Source organism: Callospermophilus lateralis, chromosome 6 (genome assembly GCF_048772815.1).
Source record: "Callospermophilus lateralis isolate mCalLat2 chromosome 6, mCalLat2.hap1, whole genome shotgun sequence".
Lineage (NCBI taxonomy): Eukaryota > Metazoa > Chordata > Mammalia > Rodentia > Sciuridae > Callospermophilus > Callospermophilus lateralis.
The window spans coordinates 56868761-56891693 of record NC_135310.1 but is presented as its reverse complement, the minus strand read 5'-3'; the positions used below and the strand labels follow the sequence as shown (position 1 = coordinate 56891693).

The 22933-nt window shown below is 38.6% G+C and overlaps 1 protein-coding gene across 1 annotated transcript in view; it reads right to left on the bottom strand.

Moving 5' to 3' along the window:
• The window catches only part of Snx3 (sorting nexin 3), a 47650-nt gene extending 35336 nt beyond the window's left edge, over positions 1-12314 (bottom strand). The window contains exon 1 of the mRNA XM_076859876.1: positions 11865-12314. Coding sequence (XP_076715991.1) covers positions 11865-12026 — 162 coding nt within the window. The 5' untranslated portion in view covers positions 12027-12314. The remainder of the gene's footprint in view (positions 1-11864) is intronic.
• Between the last annotated feature and the right edge of the window lie 10619 nt (positions 12315-22933).

Genomic DNA, 22933 nt, shown 5'->3' with positions numbered 1-22933 from the left:
AGCAGTTCAGTGGTGGAATGTGCTTGTCTACCATGTGTGAGGTGCTGGGTTCAATCCCTGGCACCACCAAAAAAAATTTTTAAAATTAGCAACTGATGTTTATCTATGATTGGTTTTAACTAGAACTAAGAGCCACTAGAGTGTCAAAGAAGTGGAAGGATGAACTGGGGTTGTAGCTCAGTGCTGAGAGTGCTCCCTTGCACATGTGAGGCACTGGGTTGGATCCTCAGCACCACATAAAAACAAAACAAAGGTATTATGTCCATAAACAACTAAAAAAAAAAAAAAAAGAAGAAGAAGAAGAAGATAATAATATATCAAAGGAAATACAAGGGCAAGTGCCTACCATACTGTCTGAACACAGCAGACTCAAGAGATGCTTTAAACAAAATATAACCTATAAGTAAAACAAAGAGAGAGAAATGTTTGAGTCAGACAGTAGTAAGGGGTCCTTACTGGTCAGAATGCAGAATTATTTTTGTGTGACTTGGGTAGGTCATTGACAACATCAGATGCTGGCAATGAAGCACAGAAAAGACAAAAAAAGACAAAAAGGTGCTCTCTTTGCTGGCCCATCATCTGCTCTCACATTCCTGGCCCCAGAGGGCAGATTTGGGTTCCCACAGCACATTATGCATATTTTTACCAATTATTACCAAACTGAATTGAATTTACCTTTCTCCCACCTCCAGTGTTCTAAGCTTCTAAGGGCAAAGCATGTCTTATTCATCTCTCAACTAGGCATCTAGTATAGTATCTGACATAGACTTAACAGTTCTTAAATGTTTATTTGATTTTTCAATAATCAAAGAAATCTTGTAGTTCTATTTCAGAATGGTATGAATTTAATAAACGCAACGGTCAGTTTTATTCAACTTAGTATTCCAAGTGCTCAATAAAGCAAGTGGCCCACATGAGCTATTCAAATTTTAAGTCAACAAACCTAACAAGAAATTTAGTTACGGACTGGGGATGTGGCTCAAGCGGTAGCGCACTCGCCTGGCATGCATGCGGCCCAGGTTCGATCCTCAGCACCACATACAAACAAAGATGTTGTATCTGCCAAAAACTAAAAAAGTAAACATTAAAAAAAAAAAAAAATTCTCTCTCTCTCTCTTAAAAAAAAAAAAAAAGAAAAGAAATTTAGTTAGGGAAAAAAAAACTGGGCAAGTAACATTGCAGTTAAAAATCATATCTTGGGCTGGGGGATGTGGCTCAAGCGGTAGCGCACTCGCCTGGCATGCGAGCGGCCCGGGTTCGATCCTCAACATCACATACAAACAAAGACGTTGTGTCCGCCAAAAACTAAAAAATAAATATTCAAATTCTCTCTCTCTCTCTCTCTCTTTAAAAAAATAAATAAATAAAGTGTGTTTGATTATTAAAAAAAAAATCATATCTTGACGGTTTGGGGCTGTAGCTCAGTGATAGAGCTCTTGCCTAGCATGTGGTTTGATCCTCAGCACCACATATAAATAAATAAAATAAAGGTATAAAAAAGTACGACATTTAAAAAGTCATCTTGATGTCTAAGCAAAAAGCTCTATAATTTATTCCAACTTAATATCAATATCATCTGCCCTTCTAAACTAAGAATTCTACCAATTAATTACACTGTTCCATTTATAGCTGATGTCATAGCTTCTCAATTTTCAACTTAAATCCCTTTCTATAATTCAGACATTAAAATTACCTATAGCAATGCTCTAGGTAATCTATATGCAATCTATACTGATGTAATTATTTAAAATATTTGTATAATTTATAATCATATTAATGATTAAAAATCACTAATGGCACACTGCCATATTGTGTAGGAGGTTAACATGTATGAACACCACATAGTAAATAGTGATATGGTATAAGAAACTAATTCTGAGCTCGAAAATATTTAAACAATGATCCTGGCTAAAACTAACTGCAATCAATTTTGTCAGGCATCATCTTTAGTTTTTCCACTTGTTTTCTGACTCACACTAAACTACCACAAACTTCAATTTTTTTCTACATGGTCATTCAAAGAAGTTTATAAAAGGCTTCGAGTGAGAAAATTAGCTTTATAAACTGAAAATCCGGGCTGGAGTTATGGCTCAGCGGTAGAGCGCTCGCCTAGCACGTGGGAGGCCCTAGGTTCAATCCCCAGCACCACATAAAAATAAATAAAATAAAGGTATTGTTTCCAACTACAACTAAAACATAAATCTTATTAAAAAAAACCCTGAAAACCCTTTTAGCTGATCTCAACATAAAGAATAACAGCAGCAAGTCTATATAAAAACTGGGTCTCTAAAAGGAAAAACGGGTATCAAATATTTCATTCAGTACCCAGTAACAGGCCTGTGCATTAAGATCCTGTTAATATTTTATTTTTTGCTGTGCTGGGGCTCAAACCCAGGGCCTTCTATAAGCCAAGCTAGTATTCTACTAATGAGTCACATCCCCCAGGCAAGATCCTTTTAATATTTAATTAATATGTAAGATAAAAAACTAGGTTATATTAACTACTATTTCCTCATTTACTACTATCTTCCTAAGATGAAAGATTTATTTTTCATAGTCCAACAGTTTTGATATTAGATTCTCCCAATGTAGTTTGATTTTCAATACAGCAGACCCTCTTTTCCTTGTGGTATATGTTCTAAGATCCCAGTGGACTCCTGAAACTGCAGAAAGTACCAAACCTTATATATGCTATCTTGTTTTCCTACACATGCATACCTATAATAAAGTTTAATATAAAAATTCAGTACAGATTATTAAAGCTAACAATAAACTAGAAAAATTATAACAATAAAGTTGTGTGAATATACACTGTAATCAAAGTAATATAATCTTTTTTAAAAAAAGTTTTTTGTAGATGTAGAGAAGCAGAATGCCTTTATTTTATTTGTTTATTTTTGTATAGTGCAGAGAATCAAACCCTGTGCCTCACACATGTTAGGCAAGCGCTCTGTCACTGAGCTACAGACGCAGCCCAAAAGTAATAAAATCTTAATCTCTTTCAAGATCTTAATGTACTGTACCCTTGTTGACTACAGGTAACTACAACCACAGGAATAAAACCATGGATAAGTATTATAACCGTGTTTCATTTTTTTTTTTTTTTCAGCACTGGAGATTGAATCCAGGGTGCTCTCCCACTGAGCTACATACCTGGCCTTTTTTTAATTTCTGAGACAATGTCTTGTTAGATTGCTAAGGCTGGCCTCTAAACTGAGATCCTCCTGTCTCAATCTCCCTAGAACCTGGAATTACAGATGTGTACTACCATACCTAGCTACTACTGTACTTCTGTGCTACATAAACTCTGCACCAGGAAATGGCAAACTACTTCTTCTGCAGACAAGAGGCTAGTCTCAAACTAGTAGGCTCAAGTGATCCTCTAATTTCGGCTAACAGTGTAGTTGAGACTACCTACCACCACACCTAGCCCAACATAGTTTAAAACACTTAAGACAAAAAAGTTAACTCTCTATTTTTTAGTACCTGTGGGCCAAAGTTAAATACTACTGAATGCTCCTATCAGATATGCTATGTCTTCACAAACTCTTTTTTCTTATCAAAATTAACTCTCGGGAAGGGATCAAACTTATTCATATTTAAGATTACCAAAACTATGACAATTCAAGTTCTCCCAAATTCAATGAACTTACTCTATACTGTAATTGCAGGCATCAGAATAAAGGGAAAGAGCCAGGCCCAGTGGCGAAGACCTGTAATCCCAATGATTTGGGAGGCTAAGACAAGAGTATCACAAATTCAAAGCCAGCCTCAGCAATTTAGCAAGGCTCTAAGCAAGTCAGTGAGACCAGTCTCAAGATAAAAAATTTTAAAAAGGGGTGGGGATGTTGCTCAATGGTTAAGGGTCCCTGGGTTCAATCCCCAGCACCGACATAAATAAATAAATAAAGGGAAAGTATAGATAATATGAATGTAGCTAATATCCTAAAAGAGCAAATCCCAAAGATTTGTTATTGTGACAAGAAACAACTTCTTTTCTTCCCTTCTTCGATTGCCCAGCTAGCCTAAACTTTCCTCTATAGTTAACACATGACAATGGAACAAAAGTAGCAATGATAACAACTCCTAGGGTTGTGTCCTTCCAGTGCAAGAAGAAGTCCTTCCCCTGACTAGAATGTGGATGTTACTTTGAGGGAGTCATAGTCGAGCTGTACCAGCCCTGGACTGTGCCTGAGGCCTCTCCACATGGGGCACAGGGAGGGAAAACTCTTTTTAATTTGTGGTCTCTGTGAGACTTACCCAAACTGAATCTTTACTTTTTTATTTTTTGGCACAGGGGATTGAACCCAGGAACACTTTAACCACTAAACCACATTCTCAGCCCCTTTTAAAAAATTTTTACTTTGAGACAGGGCCTAAATGAGTTTCATAGGGCCTCACTAAATTGCTCAGGCTGGCTTTGAATTTGTGATACTCCTGTCTCAGCCTTCCTGTCGCTGGGATTACAGGCATTCTACACCACATTTAGCCAATATCCTAATTGACAGGACCTTTTCTGGCAAGCCACAGTAAATATCACATTTTACTAACATGTTCAGATTGCTAGGTTCTAAGTTAAATATTTCTTTAAAGAAATAGAATTTTGGCTCAAAGCTTTAAGTGTTTTACTTCAGGAATCAAATCAATAAACAGCAGTTCCAAGATTTTCTTGGACACCATCTTTCTTATGTGATGTTTAAAAAATTGTTGGCTCTGCTTATATGGAAGCAGCATGTCTAATAATAGTGCAGTACAGGAAAACCTGTATTATCACCAGGATAGCTAAAAGTTAAGCGTTTTGAGACATTCTCATTTTACACTTTCTCCTTTAAAAGTGTATACAGCCCAGACGGGCATAGTGGCATGCAACTCTAATCAAAGCGGCTTGGGAGACTGAGGCAGGAGGATCCCAAGTTCAAAACCAGCCTCAACAAAAGTGAGGTGCAACTCAGTGAGACCTTGTCTCTAAGTAAAATACAAAAAACAGCTGGGGATGTGGCTCAGTGATCATGTGCCCCTTAGTTCAATCTCTGGTATTCACCTCCAAAAGTGCATAAAGTGGGAATATTCATAAAATATAAAAAGATTCCTTTTTAAGTGGATTGATTTATTCTTTTCTTTCCTTGACTTCTGGTTTACTTTTATGGTTATACAGGAACACAGACATGGATGTCGCAAGAAGAGCAAAAATATCTGGCTCAGCTGAGTATAGTCCATGCTTCTCCTTCTTCCCCAAAACTTAAAACTATAGAAGTCAGTGTGCTTTCAGCTAAATATTTAAATTGTTTCCTCTCCAAAAATAGTTTTCCATCTTTGACGAACTTCATTATTTTCCTCTTTACTGTCAGGATCTGCTTTTTTAACATGTATTTATTATTATTATTATTTTAGAATCTGCTTTTTTCTTTAACCCTATCAAGGCTACCAATAATTGTGGCTTTTTATGTTTTACTCATGCTTCTCTACTGCATATATTTCTCAGTGAGACAGAGAGCATGGTGCATACCAGGAGATATTCTAACTATAGTAAAGTGCCCTTGCTCAAGTACTTTGTAAACTCCTACTATCTAAAAGTCATCTTATCCAATTAAAAGAGCTACCTCACCCACCCCTGTAGCAGGATTGAACCCTGGGGCACTTAACCACTGAGCCACATTCCTAGCCCTTCTTAAATGTTTTATTTATTTACTTTTTAATAATTTCTTTTATTTTTATTTCTTTACTTTTTTATGGTACCAGGGATTGAGCTCAGGGGCACTCAACCACTGAGCCACATCCCCAGCCCTATTTGTATTTTATTTAGCAACAAGGTCTCAGTCACTTAGTTCCTCCCTGTTGCTAAGACTGGCTTTGAACCTTCAATCCTCCTGCCTCAGCTTCCCAAGGATTATAGATGGGATTATAGATGTGCACTACCACACCCGGCTTTATGTTTTGAGACAGGGTCTTGCTAAATTGTGTATGCCTGCAATCCTCCTGTCCCAGCCTCCCAAGTCACTGGGATTACAGGCATGTGCTATCATGCCTGGCTAAAAGAATCTTAACAGTTTCAAAATCTCCCCAAGTGATCTGAATGTTCAGTGAGGGTGGACAAAAACATATGGGCTCTAAAGGTCAGAAAACTTAGATTTAAATCCCAGTTTTGCCATTACTAGCTGTAACCTTGGACTAGTTAAATTTCCTAAACTTTATTTATTTATAGGTGTCCACTATATGCCAAGCACAGTATCAGGTGTTGAGTAAGGATAATTATGACATCCCTTGTCATCTGGGAGCTTTTAATGGAAGATACAGGAACTACAGGAAGACACAGACAAGCACCTCAATCCTAATAGGGCTATGAAGGCATACAGGAAGCAAATTCAATTTAGAATGAAAGGATCAGCAAAATCTCTAAAAAGAGGACATTAAAACTGAGTGCTTTAAAAAAAAAAGTAGTAGTAGTTAGATGAGGTTATTAAAGGAACAAAGGAGGAAGTGTATACAAGACCTGGACATAACCAATTCAGCTTAGTTGATAAATAAAATAGTTCAGGACCAGAACAGAAAGTAAGAATGAGGGAGGGAGGCCAGGGCAGTAGTGCACCCCTATATTCCAGCTGCCTCAGGAGGTAGAGCCAGGAGAATCCCAAGTTTGAGGCCAGCAATGACAACTCAGCAAGATCATGTCAAAAAGAACCGGGGTGTGGTGTGGGTGTGTGGGCGCGCACGCAGGGGGGCGTGGTACTGTGAAATGTAGCTCAGTGGTAGTGCTCTGGGTTTGATTCTGTATTAGGGAGACAAGAGTTAAGGATCACTATGAACGAGACCTCAGCTTCTACATCTGCAAAATAGGGATCTATCTACTCTGCTTGGTTACCTCAAAGACTGAATTATATATAGAGAGAGAGAATGTGCAAAAGAATGTAAATGTACAGTGCCTTGCACATAACAGGTACTCAAATGATAAGACACTTCCACTTGGCTTTACGCAGAAAAAAAAAGCTCACCTTTTATTATAAGCATCACTAGCAAACTGTTAACACACTCATAAGAGCACAAATTTAATAGGTAAGCTCTTCTTTAGCAATTTTTCCTGGGTGCACCTTAACCTGTGATGTCAACTCCTAAGTCTCAGGGTGCCAACATTGATATTGCTTTCAAAAAGTTTCAGACAGTTGAAAGTGCCTCAACATAAGGCTGTAGATACAAATGCTTTAATACAAATGCTTTAAAAATATTTGATTTTTAGTTAAATAAACAGTAGCTATGGACCACTTCTGAACCAAAACCAGAATACTTCAATTTAATCCTGGCTTTCGCACTAACTAGGTAAGTTACTCTAGGTAAGACAACCTTTTGTGCCTTGGTTCCTTTCTGTTAAACTGAATAGTATAGAACAGAACCCTTAATAACTTAAAATAAGAGGCTAGGTGGGCATAATGGCATATGCCTGTAATCCCAGATCCTTGAGAGGCCGAGGCAGGAGGATCACAAGTTTAAGACCAGCCTCGGCAATTTAGTAAGACTCTTTCTCAAAATGGGGCTATAGCTCAGTGAAAGAGGACCACTGGGTTCAATCCCTAGTACTAGGAAAATGAATGAGTGAATGAATAAATAAAAGAACAGGCTACTTTTTTTTTGGTGGTGCTGGGGAGCAAAGCCAGGGCCTTATGCAAGGAGACAAGCACTCTACCAAAAGAGCTATATCCCTAGCCCAAGGCTACTTTTTAATTGCCAATACCCACCCTATTTCTTTAAGGAATGTCTTGGGTTAGAACAGAATCTTCCCTATGAAAATTTTTATTCGGGCTGGGGATGTGGCTCAAGCGGTAGCGTGCTCGCCTGGCAAGCGTGCGGCCCAGGTTCGATCCTCAGCACCACATACAAACAAAGATGTTGTGTCCGCCGAAAACCAAAAAATAAATATTAAAAAAAAAATTCTCACTCTCACTCTTAAAAAAAATTTTTTTATTCATTTTTACTATTTAGTCTTACACTTTAATACAGGTCAACATACTTTGTTTATATAGTGCTGAGAATTGAACCCCTGGTGCTCTGCCACTGAGCTACATGCCCAGCCCTTTTTATTCTCAAGCAGGGCCTCACTAAGTTGCCCAGGCTGGTCTTGAATTTTCATTCTCCTGCTTCAGCCTCCCAAGTCAATGGGATCACATGTGTGTACCACCACGTCTGGCCTGAAGCTCAACTTGAAAAAACTATTTGTTTAATTAGTAAACAAGATGGCTTCTTTTTATACATTTACCTCAAGAAAGACAGACTTCCAGGCAGGCCTGGTGGCACTCGCCTGTAATCCCAGCAATTTAGGAGGCTGAGGCAGGAGGATAGCAAGTTCAAAGCCAGCCTCAGCAACTTAGTGAGGCCCTAAAGAACTTAAAGTGGCCCTAAACAACTTAGTGTCTCAAAATAAAAAATAAAGAGGGCTGGGGACGTGGGTCAGCAATTAAGTAACCCTGGATTCAATCCCTGGTACCAAAAAAAAAAAAAAAAGAAAAAAAGAAAGGTATACTTCCATACCAACTAGGTTTCTTCTTCTTCTTCTTTTTTTATGGTGTGTGTGCATGGGCGTGAGTGCTGGGAATTGTACCCTGGGCCTTGCACATGCTTTGCAAGCACTCTGCTGTTCAGCTACAACCTCAGCTATTTTCTATATTGAGACAGGGTCTTGTTATGTTATCTAGGCTGGTGTTGAACTTTCGAGATCCTTCTGTCTCAGCATCTGGAGTAGCTGGGATTACAGGAGTGCACCACCACACCTGGCTCCAAGTACGTTTCATGGAAAGAAAATTTTAGTAACTGAACTGAATATTAACACACAGAAAATATAAATGGATCACTGGCCTTAAGTTCAAAATATATTAATATTTACAAAGAGCTAGCCTTTGAATGGGTACTATGTGCTAGTCACCGTGCTATAAAGGGTTTTATGTTTATTATTTCATTTAGTCCTATGAGGCAGGTACTATTATTATCAAATCTATTTCATAGAAGGGGAAGTGGAGCTTGAATTCTGTACTTTGCCCTGCTAGTCAGTGAGAAATCTATTCTCTGAATTCAAGATATCTCAAAGCTCAAGAAGGACTTTTACCTCCACTCCTGCTTGAAATTGTTTTCTCCAGATACAACAGTACATCTTAATTTAAAATCCCCAGAAAATTAAAATTATAGCACAAACTTCATAAACAGTGACTATATCTCTCTTTCAGCCTTCTCTTTAATATGCCAAAATAATTCTAGACCCTGAGCTTTCCTAAACCTTTAATCATTTATGGTGTGCTCTGCTGTACCTACCCATTAGAACAATTTAAAAAAACATTAACACAGTGCCAATTATTTTCGAAAGCCCAGAGATACTAATCAAGTGATCCTAATAGTCTTAAACACTATTCTCAAACCAAAAAAGATAAATGGAGATTGGGAAACTTGCATTCTAAAGTGCCACCATCCAGATAAAATTACCCTGTGAATTAGAGTAATTTCAATCAGATCCTGTAAAATTGAACATTTTTCTCAAGACCAGAATTACAGAGTAACTGTAAGATAGCTCAAGGGCCCAAACTCTGAAGAATAAAATGGTTTTCCACGTGGCAAATTCAATAGCAAAAGGCAGGCAGTAGGAACTAGGGAAAAGAGCAATATTTTTTTAAAAAAGCAACAACAAATAAAATTACAAAATGATTAACCTGTTCAACTCATGGCCATTCTACCTTAATACAAGACTATAATTACTCTCAAAAATCACATGCTGCTTAAGTAAGGCCTCATGTCTTACTATATGGTGCCCTCAGTTTTAAGTTAACATATTACATACTAAGAAAAACTCACATTTCATAAGCATTAAAAACTCAATTATGTTTTTTTGGGGGGCGCGTGTATTTATGACTATAACAGTCATTATCAGGCAAACTAGTTTATATAAAAATAAAATACCAGAGTAAGTGTATAACTTGTTAATTCTCTAACTCACTAGGTGAGTCTCAGAATTGTTTTCTAAACCATAAGAATGGCACTTATAAACGATTTATATTTGTCATATCAACTATTTGGTAATAAGATATCAGATGTATTTAAAAAGAGGTATGCTGGTCCTGGTGGTGCATGCCTGTGATCCCAGCAAATCAGGAGGCTGAGGCAGGAGGGTTGCCAAAATATAGAGCCAGCCTAAGCAACTTGGCAAGTCCCTGTCTCTAAATAAAAAGGGCTGGAAATGTGGCTCAGTGGTTAAGTACCCCTGGCTTCAATCCCAGGTACTAAAAAAAGAGAGAGGGGATTAAATTATCATACTGGAATCTATTTAATAATGCACTTACCAAGATAAACACAAAGTTATTACTTGAAGGAAGTGTAGGCAGGAGATTCCAACTCAATTGTGTGACAGGAAGTATTAGCTATGAAGTTTAGAAACAGGAATACCAAGTTTTGTTTTAGCTCAAGAAAAAAAGGAAAATGTGCTAGTGAATAAAGGCAAAAGAGGAAGTTCTTTTTAGAGAACCATCTGCCATGTTATAAAAACAATACAAAATTATTTCTAAAGTTAAAAAAATACTCACTTTTTCATTGGGTTTATTTTCAACTATTTCTCTGGGTATACTGGAGCTCGAATTTTTCAGTTTCCCTTAACAAGACAGCTTATGGTTCACATTTTACATTCACAAAGAGATAAGGAGGGTTTGTAACATTCATATCTTTTTGCTAAAGTTTGATGATAAACTTTTTTTCAACACTAACATCATAATAATCATTTTTTAAAAGAGCCTAAGTTTCACAATGTGAATATCTCAACACTAAAGAACAGGGTACTTAAAAATGGTTAGGATGATAAATTTTATGTTGTATTTTTAACACACAATAAGTTGCAGATGTTAATAAGAAATTACTCCACTTAAATTTAAATAATTTGTTGTCTAAATTTTGGTTAATCTAAAGCCACAATCATTTTATGCTTAATGTTAAATAATTTGTTGTTGTCTTTAACAGCTGAATTAGTGTAATGTAATTAATTTTTAAACACTTCTACACATGGGCAATATCTTTAATCCTGAACCAGAGTAAAATTGAAGCGTTATTCTCAATTAGCATCTTTCAAATCATCTGAATTACTTTTCCCAACAAGTACTAGTTATGAAATTATAAGTGTGTGTTTCTACTTCAATTGATTCCTTCATTCAGTTAAGTGCAAATCTTGAAATTAAGAGAGCAAGATGCCAAAATGAACAGGCTTTTCTTAAAGCAGTTGTGCTTTGAACATGAGGTAGGCGACATTTCTCACACCTCAGCCTTTAGCAGGATTGACAGCCAAGAATGCTAAGGTCAACCATTTCCCATCACTGTTCACGCGTGGCTCAGTCCTATTAAAAATTTGTCAGGTTTTTGTGAAGTATCATCAAGTTCTCCTAGTAGTGTGCAAGCTAGGTTATTATGGTTGGGCTTGAGGAGGCCCTGGAACAACCAGCTTGACTTGGTCATCTCTGGGAAGTCTCCAGGAAAACGAAAGGAAACGCTTCAACTTTACGCAAACCCCTTTCTTAGTCACACCTAACTCCCTTCCCAGTGAAGGACTGTGTTCTGGAAAGATCTACCCCTTTCCAACTCAAATGTCACTCCCAGATCAGCTGCTAGAGGGGCAAGCAGAGCTCAACCCACTCCCTCTTCTTCGAGCACCTTCTCGAGTGCCGCAGCCCCTACAACCTATACAACCGGGGCCCGGGCTTACGACCCCAGCCCACACGCAAGGCTACCACTGCGTCTCCCTGGGGTCCTGGCCTGGGCGGCAGTGGCCAGCCCAGGGGATCCGCTCCTGATCCAGAGGGGGCGACCAGAGCGAGTGTGAGGGGTCTCCCGGCTGAGCGGAATGATGGTCTCACCTTGACCCTGATTTCGTAGGTGGTAAAGCGGCCCCGGCCGACCCCCACGGTCTGCGGGTTGCTCACATCGATCTCGAGGAAGTTGCTGGGCGGCCCGTAGGCGTCATTCAGGTTCTGCGGCTTGGTGATCAGCCGCCGGGTGTCCGCCACGGTCTCCGCCATTTCGCTGTAGCCGCAGCCGCCGCGGGCTCCCTCCGCCCACTCCGCGTTCCACAGACGCCGCCGCTGCCGCCCGCCGCGGGGACACGGGGCTCGCGCGCAGCGGTCGCGAAGCGAACGAGCACGTAGAACGGGCGTTCACCCCGCTCGCGAAGCTCCACCCCACGTCCCTCCAGCTTCCGCCTCTGTGCCTGGGGAAAAACAGCTGACCCGCCGGATCGCCGCGTCCCGGCCCGGGAATCCCGGCTGAGGACCGGGAGGGGCACTGCCCGCAAGGAGTTGAGTACCAGCAGCGTCGCGGGACGTGTAGCTAGCGGGTTCCAAACGAACTACAGTGCCCACAATGCACCGGGCGAGCGCGCCGCCGGGAGGGGCCCGCTTGCTGGAGGGCCAGACGTCCGGGGGCGGGAGCTTCCGGTTTCCCGGTGCCTGTCTGGACCGGGCGCGGGGGTCGCTGGGCGCCTTAAAGGGTCTGAGCGGTCTTGGAGGTTTGGGGGCAAAAGTTAAACCGCAAGGTAGGGGCGTTAGGACCGCAAATGTAAACAAAACTTATCCAACCATGAACTAATATTCCCACCGCTCCACAGTGAACCCCTGAAAATGCTTCTCTTGGTAATTTTTAATGCCTCAGATAGTCTGGCCATGAGCCTGAGTTTCACCAGACCTGTGGCTAGATTGATAAACTGAAGGCAGTAAAAAGGGGGAGTAGAGTTTTTGAAAACTAGCAGAAGCAAAGCACTAACGTCAAACCGGCGATATGTCTGCTCTCTAAAACAAGATAGTGAACAGGCTGAAAGCTTCCTCGAGGTTCCTTCTGGGTAACTGGCACTCTTTCGTTTCCCAGGAAGTCAGTTTTGAAAGAAGTGGTAAATGTGTCTGCTACCATTGATATTTAGTTAAATAAGCCTTCACAAAAAAAATGGGGAAAAGATCCTAAAATGCAAGTTGTGAACGTTGAGATAGGATACATTTCAATCTCTACCTCAATAGTTCTTCTCTCAATGATTTCAACATTTTAAAAATAACAAACTTCGGTAACTCTAATCACTTTTATCTGTCCCTTAAGCAGAAAAAAAAAATTCATAATAGCTATTTTTTTCTGGTGCTGGAGTTTGAACCCAGGGGTGCTCTACCACTAAGCTACATCCCTAGATCATTTTTATTATTTTTTGAGACAGTCCCCATATGTTGCCCAGGCTGGCCTTGAATTTGTCCTTTTCCTGCCTCAGCTTTCCCAGTTTCTGGGATTGCAGGCAAATGCCATTGCACCCAGCTATAGCAACCTTCTTGATAACACTAAGAAATGTTGGAATAAGAAAAAAAAATATTTAGGGGTTGGAGTTGTAGCTCCGTGGTAGAGCACTTGCCTTGCATGTGTGAGGCACTGGGTTCTATTCTCAGCACTGCATATAAATAAATAAAAAAAGATCAGGGCTGGGGATGTAGCTCAGTTGAAGAACGCTTGCCTCTCATGCACAAGGCCCTGGGTTCAATCCCCAGCATCACACACACACACACACACACACACACACACACACACACAAAATTACTTAAGCATGATGTAGATTATTTTCCAGAAAACTTAACAATTATTTGTTCGAAAAAAACCCTATTGGTGTTCGAATTCTAGGTACTGGATATAAAAAGGTAAATAAGGCAATTACAATCTAGTATATAATCTCTTTGGAGAATGAAAAATAAATTGATGAGTAATATACCTACCAGTATGCTTGGTGCTCTGAAGAAAGTAAAACTGGATAATGTGATAGTGACTGAGACAAACTTATAGGTAGTGTGGTCAGAGAAACCATCTGTGAGTACATCTGTCTTTCAAGAAGGAAGAGTAATAAGAGAGTAAGTATGTGCTTGGGCTATCTCCTGATGCAAGAGACCAGTTGGGAACTTAATTGGTATGATTACAGCTGTGAACTGAAGTGTGTATAAAAGACTCTTTGAGGGCTGGGGCTGCAGCTCAGTGCTAGAGTGCCTGCCTTGCACATGTGAGGTACTTGGTTCCATCCTCAGCACCACATAAAAATAAATAAATATTGTCTCCATCTACAACTAGAAAAAAAATATTTAAAAAAAAAATTTAAAAAGACTCTTTGAAGTGAAGTATATGTGATCTAAGAGACCAGGAACCACCACATTGTGTTGTCATTGGTGGATGTATACTCATAGAAATCTAGTGTCTGGTTCTTTGAAGGCCCCTCTGGGCAGTATTGGCCAGCAGCAAGTATCTGCTGTGGAAAAACAACTGCAAAGGAGTACCAAAAGATAAGCTACTAGAATTAACAAGAGAATGTAGTAGCTGGATGAAAATAACAAATTAATAGTTTTCCTTTGTCTAGGGAATGTCTAATTGGGATAGAGATGGAAATTATCAAAAGCCAAGAAAAAAATACATATATCCTATTCACAACAGCAACCAAAAGTACAATATCTAGGAAAGAAGGCACAGAATCTATCAAAACACAACTGAAATTTTATTAAAGACATAAACCAGCTGGGCACAATGGTTCACACCTGTAGTTCCAGCAACTTGACAGGGTGTGAGGCAGGAGGATCACTTGAGCTCAGGAGTTGGAGACCATCCTGAGGAATATAGTAAGATCCTGTCTCAAAAAAAAATCTACAGGGCTGGGATTGTGGCTCAGGGGTAGAGTGCTCGCCTAGAGTGCAAGGGCCTGGGTTCTATCCTCAGCACCACATAAAAATAAAGGCATTGTGTCCAACTACAACTAAAAAATAAATATTTTAAAAAATCTACACAAAAAAGTTCATGTTCTGGTTAGGGAGGCATAACAAAAAATGTCATCTCATCCTAAAGTAATAATTTAATCAATTAGAATCACAATATGGAAAGGAGGAAAAATATAAGGGGGAGAAATGAATTACAGTAGAGGGGGTAGAGAGAGAAGAGGGGAGGGGAGGGGGGAGGGGGGATAGTAGAGGATAGGAAAGGCAGCAGAATACAACAGACACCAGAATGGCAATATGTAAATCAATGGTTGTGCAACTGATGTGATTCTGCAATCTGTATGTGGGGTAAAAATGGGAGCGCATATCCCACTTGAATCAAAGTGTGAAATATGATATATCAAGAACTATGTAATGTTTTGAATAACCTACAATAAAAATTAATTAAAAATAAAAATTAAAAAAAAAAAAAAGAATCACAATATGATTGGTGATACCCTCCCCTTTGCCCAAGACAGGTGGATGGCCCTGGATAACACCTTTTAAAAGTTTGTATATTGAAGAAAATAAGATAATAAAAGTTTTTTAATGAGTGGAAACTTGTTTTACTAATTGGTAAAACTTACTAAAAAGCTATTATAAACCAAAGTATGGTTTGGGCTCATTATAAAATACAGAAACAAATCACAACAAAGAACATGATATTTAACAAAAGCAGCATTTCAATTAATTGGTAAAATGATGATGGCACAGGTGAATATCCAGGAGCAGCACAGAGCTAGTCCCCTATGTTATACCATATATGAAAAAATTCCAGATAGAATTAAAGAAAATTTAAGAGAAAATTGTATTATCTTGAGCTAAGGAAGTGTTTCCTAAATGGTGTTGGAAAAAAGCTATAAAGTCATTTAAGTACATACATTTTTAAAGAAAAAAACTATATAGCCAAAGGCATTATATAATAAAAGTGAGAAATTCATATATAATATGTAAGATAGTAAAGCCTGATATTAAAAAAAAAAAAAAAAATCCCTGTCTGGGCATGGTGGTGCTCACCTGTAGTTCCAACTACTCGGGAGACTGAGGCAGGAGGATCACTTGAGACCAGGAGTTACAGACAAACCAAGGCAACATAGGGAGACTATCTCAAAAAATAAATTAGATAAACCTTATTATGCTCAAATTTACTAATTAAATACATACACACTAAAATATCAGATTGGCAAAATATCCAAATCATCAGAAACATGCAGTGTTTGAATTCAGGAAAAGAGGCACTTATACTCTCATGACGTGAATCAGAATTATGACATATTTTGGGGAAAATAATTTGATAGTAAATAAAAACTATCAAAAGGAAAGAAAAATTGTTAATTTTGGAAAAATAAGTTAAATATTTAGAATACTTTGACCCCAAATTCCAACTCTTCCTATAAGAACTCATGATAGAAACCAGGTGTGGTGGTGCATGCCTTTAATCCCAGCTACTCCAGAGGGTGAGGCAGGAACATCAGAAATTTGAGGCCAGCTAGGTTCAGTGTTGCACATGTGTAAGCCCAGGAGCCAAGGAGGCAAGGCAGGAGGATCACGAGTACAAAACCAGCCTCAGCAAAAGTGAGGTACTAAGCAACTTAGTGAGACCCAAAATAGCACTGGGGATGTGGCTCAGTGGTTGATGCCCCTGAGTTCAATCCCCAGTCCCCTCAACAAAAAAGTAAGTTTATGGCTAGCCAGGGACATTTAGTGAGATCCTGCCTCAAACAATAAAAAGGGCTGGAATGTAGCTCAGTGACAGAGCCCTTGCCTAGCATATGCAAAGCCCTGAGTTCAGTCCCCAGTGTTAATTAAAAAAAAGAAAGAAAAACTATGCTAAGTAAGGAAATAAAGTGTTTTGCATCTTTGTAATGGCTAAATCTGGAAACAGATTGAAGGCTCATCAATAAAACATGTTTGGGGCTGGGGTTGTGGGTCAGTGGTAGAGCAGTTGCCTAGCATCATGAGACACTGGGTTCCATCCCCAGCACCATATAAAAATTAAAAAAAATAAAAATAAAGGAATTGTGTCCATCTACAACTAAAAAAATTTTTTTTAATGAGAAAATGTTTGAATTATAGTATAGTCAAACAGTGGTAAATCATATAATCAAGCAAATAAGTTAGTTCTGGCTTTATTTAGCAGAATATTAGAATGTCTTTTTTTTTTTTTTTTTTTTTAAAGAATTTTAATATTTATTTTTTTTAGTTATCGGCTGACACAACATCTTTGTTTTGTATGTGGTGCTGAGGATCGAACCCGGGCTGCACGCATGCCAGGCGAGCGCGCTACCGCTTGAGCCACATCCCCAGCCCCTAGAATGTCTTTTTTTATAATTGGAATTGAAAGAGAATTATCCATATTAGTAAATGAAGATTACAAAATATTCTATAAACCATGATCCTTTTGTAGTGTGTGGCTGAGTGCTGTGTTGCTTTCCTGACACTCTGGAGACCTTGAGTTCTACTCCCAACACCACACAGACACAAGAAAAGGAGTGAGCAGGGGATGTAGCTCAGTGGTAGAGCTCTTTTCTACTGTGCCTGAGGCCCTCAGTTTGATCCCCAGTACTGTAAAAAAAAAAAAAAAAAAAAAAAGCCATGCTCTCATTTGGGTAAACAAAACCCTATCAATGTATATATGTCCATTTATATTCATACTTTTTTGTGTGTATGTGGTGCTGGGGATTGAGCCCAGGGCCTTATGTATCTGAGGCAAGTACTCTACGTTCTAATTCATAAAAATTAGAATTTTGAAATATTTATAAATTAGCAAAGTGCAGCTGATTTTACTGTCTTTTATGCAGCACTGGGAGATTTATAATTAACTTGCATTTCTTTAAAAAGTTAACATAAAGGTATTAAACAGTCAACTCAGAAAGCTAGGAAAAGAGCACGGAAGAAACAAATATAGAAGAAGGGGCATAATAAAGATGTTGAAAAAAAGCAAGCAAGGAATTAAACAAATAAAAACCAACAGAGATGATCAAAACTAAAATCTGGTTCTTAGAGAAACTGAGTCATTTAGATAAAATCTGCAAAGGTTGACCATGTAGAATAATCAAGGAATGAAACACTAATATTAAAGCCATCACCAAAAAAAGGGCTCTAACTACAAGAAAGGAATGAATGATTATGCTGTTGCAGAACCAAGGTCACGTTCAGTACCCATTCACAGGGACCCTACAGGCTGACTCTGCTTTCCTAGTGAGCCCTGCTTTCTGTGTCCGTGTCCTTTCAGGTCTGCTCACTATTTCCATAACTTCCACTTCCTTCTGCACATCCTTAGAAACCTTACCTGTTTACCCCTCTAATCTCAAAACCTTTTTCTTTCCTCTTGGTTCTCCTAAACAAAAAGCCAACTCGACCTCCTTTTTAACCTCTTCTGCTGCATCTTCTATCTTTACTTCGCAATATGCATAGGAAAGCATTGTTCTGGGAAGGAAAAGGGTAAATCTCTTAAGAGAAAAAAATATCAGTGAAGATCTAAAAAGATTCTTTATCTTTTGTGTTTGTACATGTAGATAATTCATTAATGATAATACACAGTCATTTAGGGGCTGTATCTCAGCCCCTAATGGAGGGTAAAATATGATTTATATATTCATACATTTTTGAATGTGCATAAAGAATAGTGTAAAAGGATATATACCAGGTTGATGAGCATCTTCTAAAGGATGGACTAAAATGTTGCAGAGAATACTAATCAAGTTTGTTTTTGTAAATGGTCTAATTCTAGAAAAATAATTTGTCAGTGGAGTAGTATTACTGTGGGCACCCTAATATGAGTATCACTTGAGGAATGTTTTAGATTTTAACTATTTGGTGTGTCTTTTCATCATGATTATCAATACCTCTTTCTTCTGAGCTCACTGACCAGTCAACTGATAGTAATTTAATTTCCCACAAATACTTTTTATAGGCAAAAGGAGGTGCTGCCTGATGAAAGAGTTTATATTTTCTATTTTGGGGTGCTGGGAATTATAATTTTCATTTTAATGAGTCTTTTCAGGATCTGTTTTAACAACCCATAACTTGGGAGCTTGATTCTACGTATCACTACCCCATATCTAATCACCTCTAAAGAAAACCACAAAACCAAAGCAGCTGGACTCCAAAGAGTCCTACTCTGGAATTGTGTGACAAATCTAGAAACCTGTCGACTTCTCACGGGCCAGCTTAGGCTCTTTTATATCATTTTTCCAATTCAAAACATCTTAATTATCACACCCTGACCCACTTCCTAAAATCCTATTCCCAGGTATTGAGCATTCCTGAAAAAAATGCCAAATGAACTGGCACCTAAGCAAATTTATGGTTTCTGACTTCAGTTGACCCTTTAATACACCTCAGAAATCTCTTATTTTTTCCTGTTTTTCACATTTCAAACTCCTCTTCTATACTCTCAGCAGGTAACCATCATTTTTGCTGCATAAAGTAAAAGCCATGAAATTCAGTATACTCCACATTACCAGCAAAAGACTATTTACAATAAGAGTTATTCCCAGAACTCCATTTCTGGTTTTTGAGAATCTGTCATATTCAACTGTGTTTTTGAGAAAATTATAAGCACTGTGTTATGATAGCTAATTTTATTACTATTGTTATTTGTTGTACTGTGAATTTATAGATTTTTTTTTTTTTTGGTGGTGCTGGAGATTGAACCACCCAGGACTTACACATGCAAGGCAAGCACTCTATCAACTGTGCTACATCCACAGGCTCTGTGCTAAGGATTAAAACCAGGACTTCATACATACTAAACACTACTTACTGCTGAGCCACATCCCCAGCCTAGTTTGTTAGTTTTATTTATTATTTATTGAGGGAGGTGAATTGAACCCAGAGACACTCTATCACTGGGCTATACCTCCAGGTCTTTTTTTTTTTTTTTTTCCTGGTATTGGGATTGAACCTGGGGCACTTTGCCACTGTGCTACATCCCCACTCCATTTTATTTTTTTACTTAGAGATAGAGTCTTGCTAAGTTGCTTACACTAAATTGCCGAGACTGGTCTCAAACTTGTAATCCTTCAGGCTCAGCCTCCTGCATCACTGAGATTATAGGTCTAGGCCACTTCACCTAGTGACTCCAGCTCTTTTTTATTTTTCATTTTGAGACAAGGTCTCACTAAGTTAGTTGCCCAGGCTTGTCTTACACTTTTTATCCGCTGAACTCCAGGCCAGCCTGGACAACTTTGCAAGATCCTTTCTCAAAATAAAATAAAAAGAGCTGGGATTGTAGCTCAGTGGTAGAGCACCCCTGGGTTTGATCCCTAGTACCACAAAATAGACACACAAACAAAAACTTTGATCCTCCTGCCTCAGTTCCTGAAGTAACTAGGATTACAGGCATGGCCCTCCATGCCAGACACAGTTTGTTAATTAATTAATTTATTGATTTCAGCATTGAGGATTAAACTCAGGGACACTTTACCCCTGATCTATATCCCCAGCCCTGTTTTTTGTTTGTTTTGTTTTAATTTTGACACAGTGTCTCACTAAATTGCTGAGGCTATTTTTAACAGCCTCATTTTGGGGGCGTGGGGGTGGAAGGAGTTGCTGGGGATTGAACCCAGGGGCTCTTAACCACTGAGCCACAATCTCAGCCCTTTTTAATTTTTATTTTGAGACAGGATCTCACTAAATTGCATAGGACCTTGCTGAATTGCTGACGCTAGCTTTGAACTTGCAATCCTCCCGCCTCAGCCTCCAAAGCCACTGAGATTATAGGTGTGTTTCACCACACCCAACTCAGTTTGTTAATTTAAAATTTTGATTTGTTTTGTTTTTTCAGTACTGGGGATGGAACCCAGGGGTGCTTTAACACTGAGCTACATCTCAGCCCTTTTATTTTTTAATTTGAGGCAGGGCCTTTCTTGTGATCTCCTGTATCAGCCTTCTTGGGATTACAGGTGTGTGCCACCTCACCTGTCTCAGATTGTTAAATTTTAAAGTATTTACATGACTTAAAATTCAAAATGAATTTAATGGCATTCATTAAAAAATCTGCCTTTAATCCCTTGCTATCTCCAGCCATCTTCTAGTTTCCTTTTCTGTTAATAGCCAATATTCCTCATTTCTTATCTTTGTATCCTTCTAGGAATATTCTAGCAGGTACAATATATGTGTACATATATTTAACATGTATTTGTGTATATATATATATATATATATATATATATATATCCATCCATACACACATATATAACAAATGGTACCATAGGACCCACAGTACTTTTGCACCTTGCCTTCTTTAATGGTATAGATAGATACATAGATAGATAGGTCAACAGATGAATAGTTTACATTTGTACAGTATCAAAGTATTCCATTTGTACTCTACTGTCAGATATATATGGTAATATTAGTCTTTCACTATGATAGTGTTAAATGAATAACCTTGACTATGCCAGTCATAGCACACAAATGGAAATATATTTGCAGGATAAATTCTTGTAAATGGAATTACTAGGTCAGAACATGTACACATTTATAATTTTGAGGATATTGCAAAATTTCCTTCTGTGCAAGTTTTACTGATTGACACTCTGTTTAACAATGTATGGAAATGCATGTGGGTCTGTGGCTTCATTTCACAATGTGTTATAAATTTTTTATCTTTACTAATCTGAAAATTATCCTTTTTTTTTTTTCCTGGTACAGGGGATTGGAACCACAGGCACTCTACCACTGGGTTATATCCTTAGTACTTTTTATTTTGGAACAGGGTTTTTTCAAGTTGCTGAGACTTGAATTTGGAATCCACTTTCCTTAGCCTCCTTAGTTGCTGGGATTACAGGCACGTACAACCACATTGCCTAATAAACTATCCTTATTTGAATTTTTCTTATTTTGAATACAACTGAGCATCTTTTCACATGTTTACTAGCCATTCATGTTTCCTTTGTGTGTGTGCATGTATCCTAATTGTTCAAATCCTTTGCCTTTTTTTTTTCAGATTGTTGTTCATTTTTCCTTCCTTCCTTCCTTCCTTCCTTCCTTCCTTCCTTCCTTCCTTCCTTCTCTGGTACTGGGGATTGAACCCAGAGGTGCTCTACCACTGAGCCACATTCCCAACCTTTTTATTTTTTGAGATAGGGTCTCACTAAGTCCTCAAGACTGGCCTTGAACTTGTGATCCTCCTGCCTCAGTCTCCTGAGTAGCTAAAATAAATATTACAGGAGTGTGCCACTGCACCTGGAAATCCTTTAACAGCTTCCGAATTATTAAAATGGTAAGAAAGACCTTTATTCAAGATTATTGCAAGGGCTGAGGATGTGGGTCAAGTGGTGGCGTGCTGGCCTGTCATGATCGAGGCACTGGGTTCGATCCTCAGCACCACATAAAAATAAATAAAGATATTGTGTCCACCTAAAACAAAAAAATAAATATTAAAAAAAAAAGATTATTGCAGGGGCTGGGGTTGTGGCTCAGTGGTAGAGTGCTCACCTAGCACATGTGAGACACTGTGTTCAATCCTCAGCACCACATAAAAATGAAATAAAGATATTGTGTCTACCTACAACTAAAAAATAAATATTAAAAAAAGATCATTGCAATAGGGGTCATAAATATTACAATCAGAGGCAGAGAATGGGCTCATGATATAAATACGGCAAAGACAAATGGGGATTTATAGCCAAGGAACAGGGTGAGGGGATCAGAGGATGGAAAATTACTAACAGCAATCATCAAGGTATGAGGATTCTTGCTAAACCGACCTAACAGGATTATTGCTAAAGGCAGGCCAAGAACTTAGACAAAACAGATGGGAGATGAACAATTTTATCAGATATCAAGGGTGAGGGTTCTTTCTAAACTGATTTAGTTAGATTCTTGCTGTTACTGGACTCAGCAAGGATGAACATGGAAAGCCAAAATAAAGATATAGAGAAGAAAGCTCAAAGTTAACTAAACTTTGGTCAAGGAGAGGCTCTCGGTAGTGTCGGGGCTGTGAAAACTATATCCCCAAACCCAAAATATGGTGACTGAACCATAGGAGCAATCTCAAGGTTTCTCTCTGACTGTCCCACCCTACTGTCTTGTCTTTCTGTCTCCCTTTTTTTTTCCTTGGGGGGGAGGCAGGTATTGAACCACTGACCTACATTTCCAGCCCTTTTAATTTTTTTTTTTTTTTTTTTGGACTGGGGATTGAACTAAGGGACACTTAACCA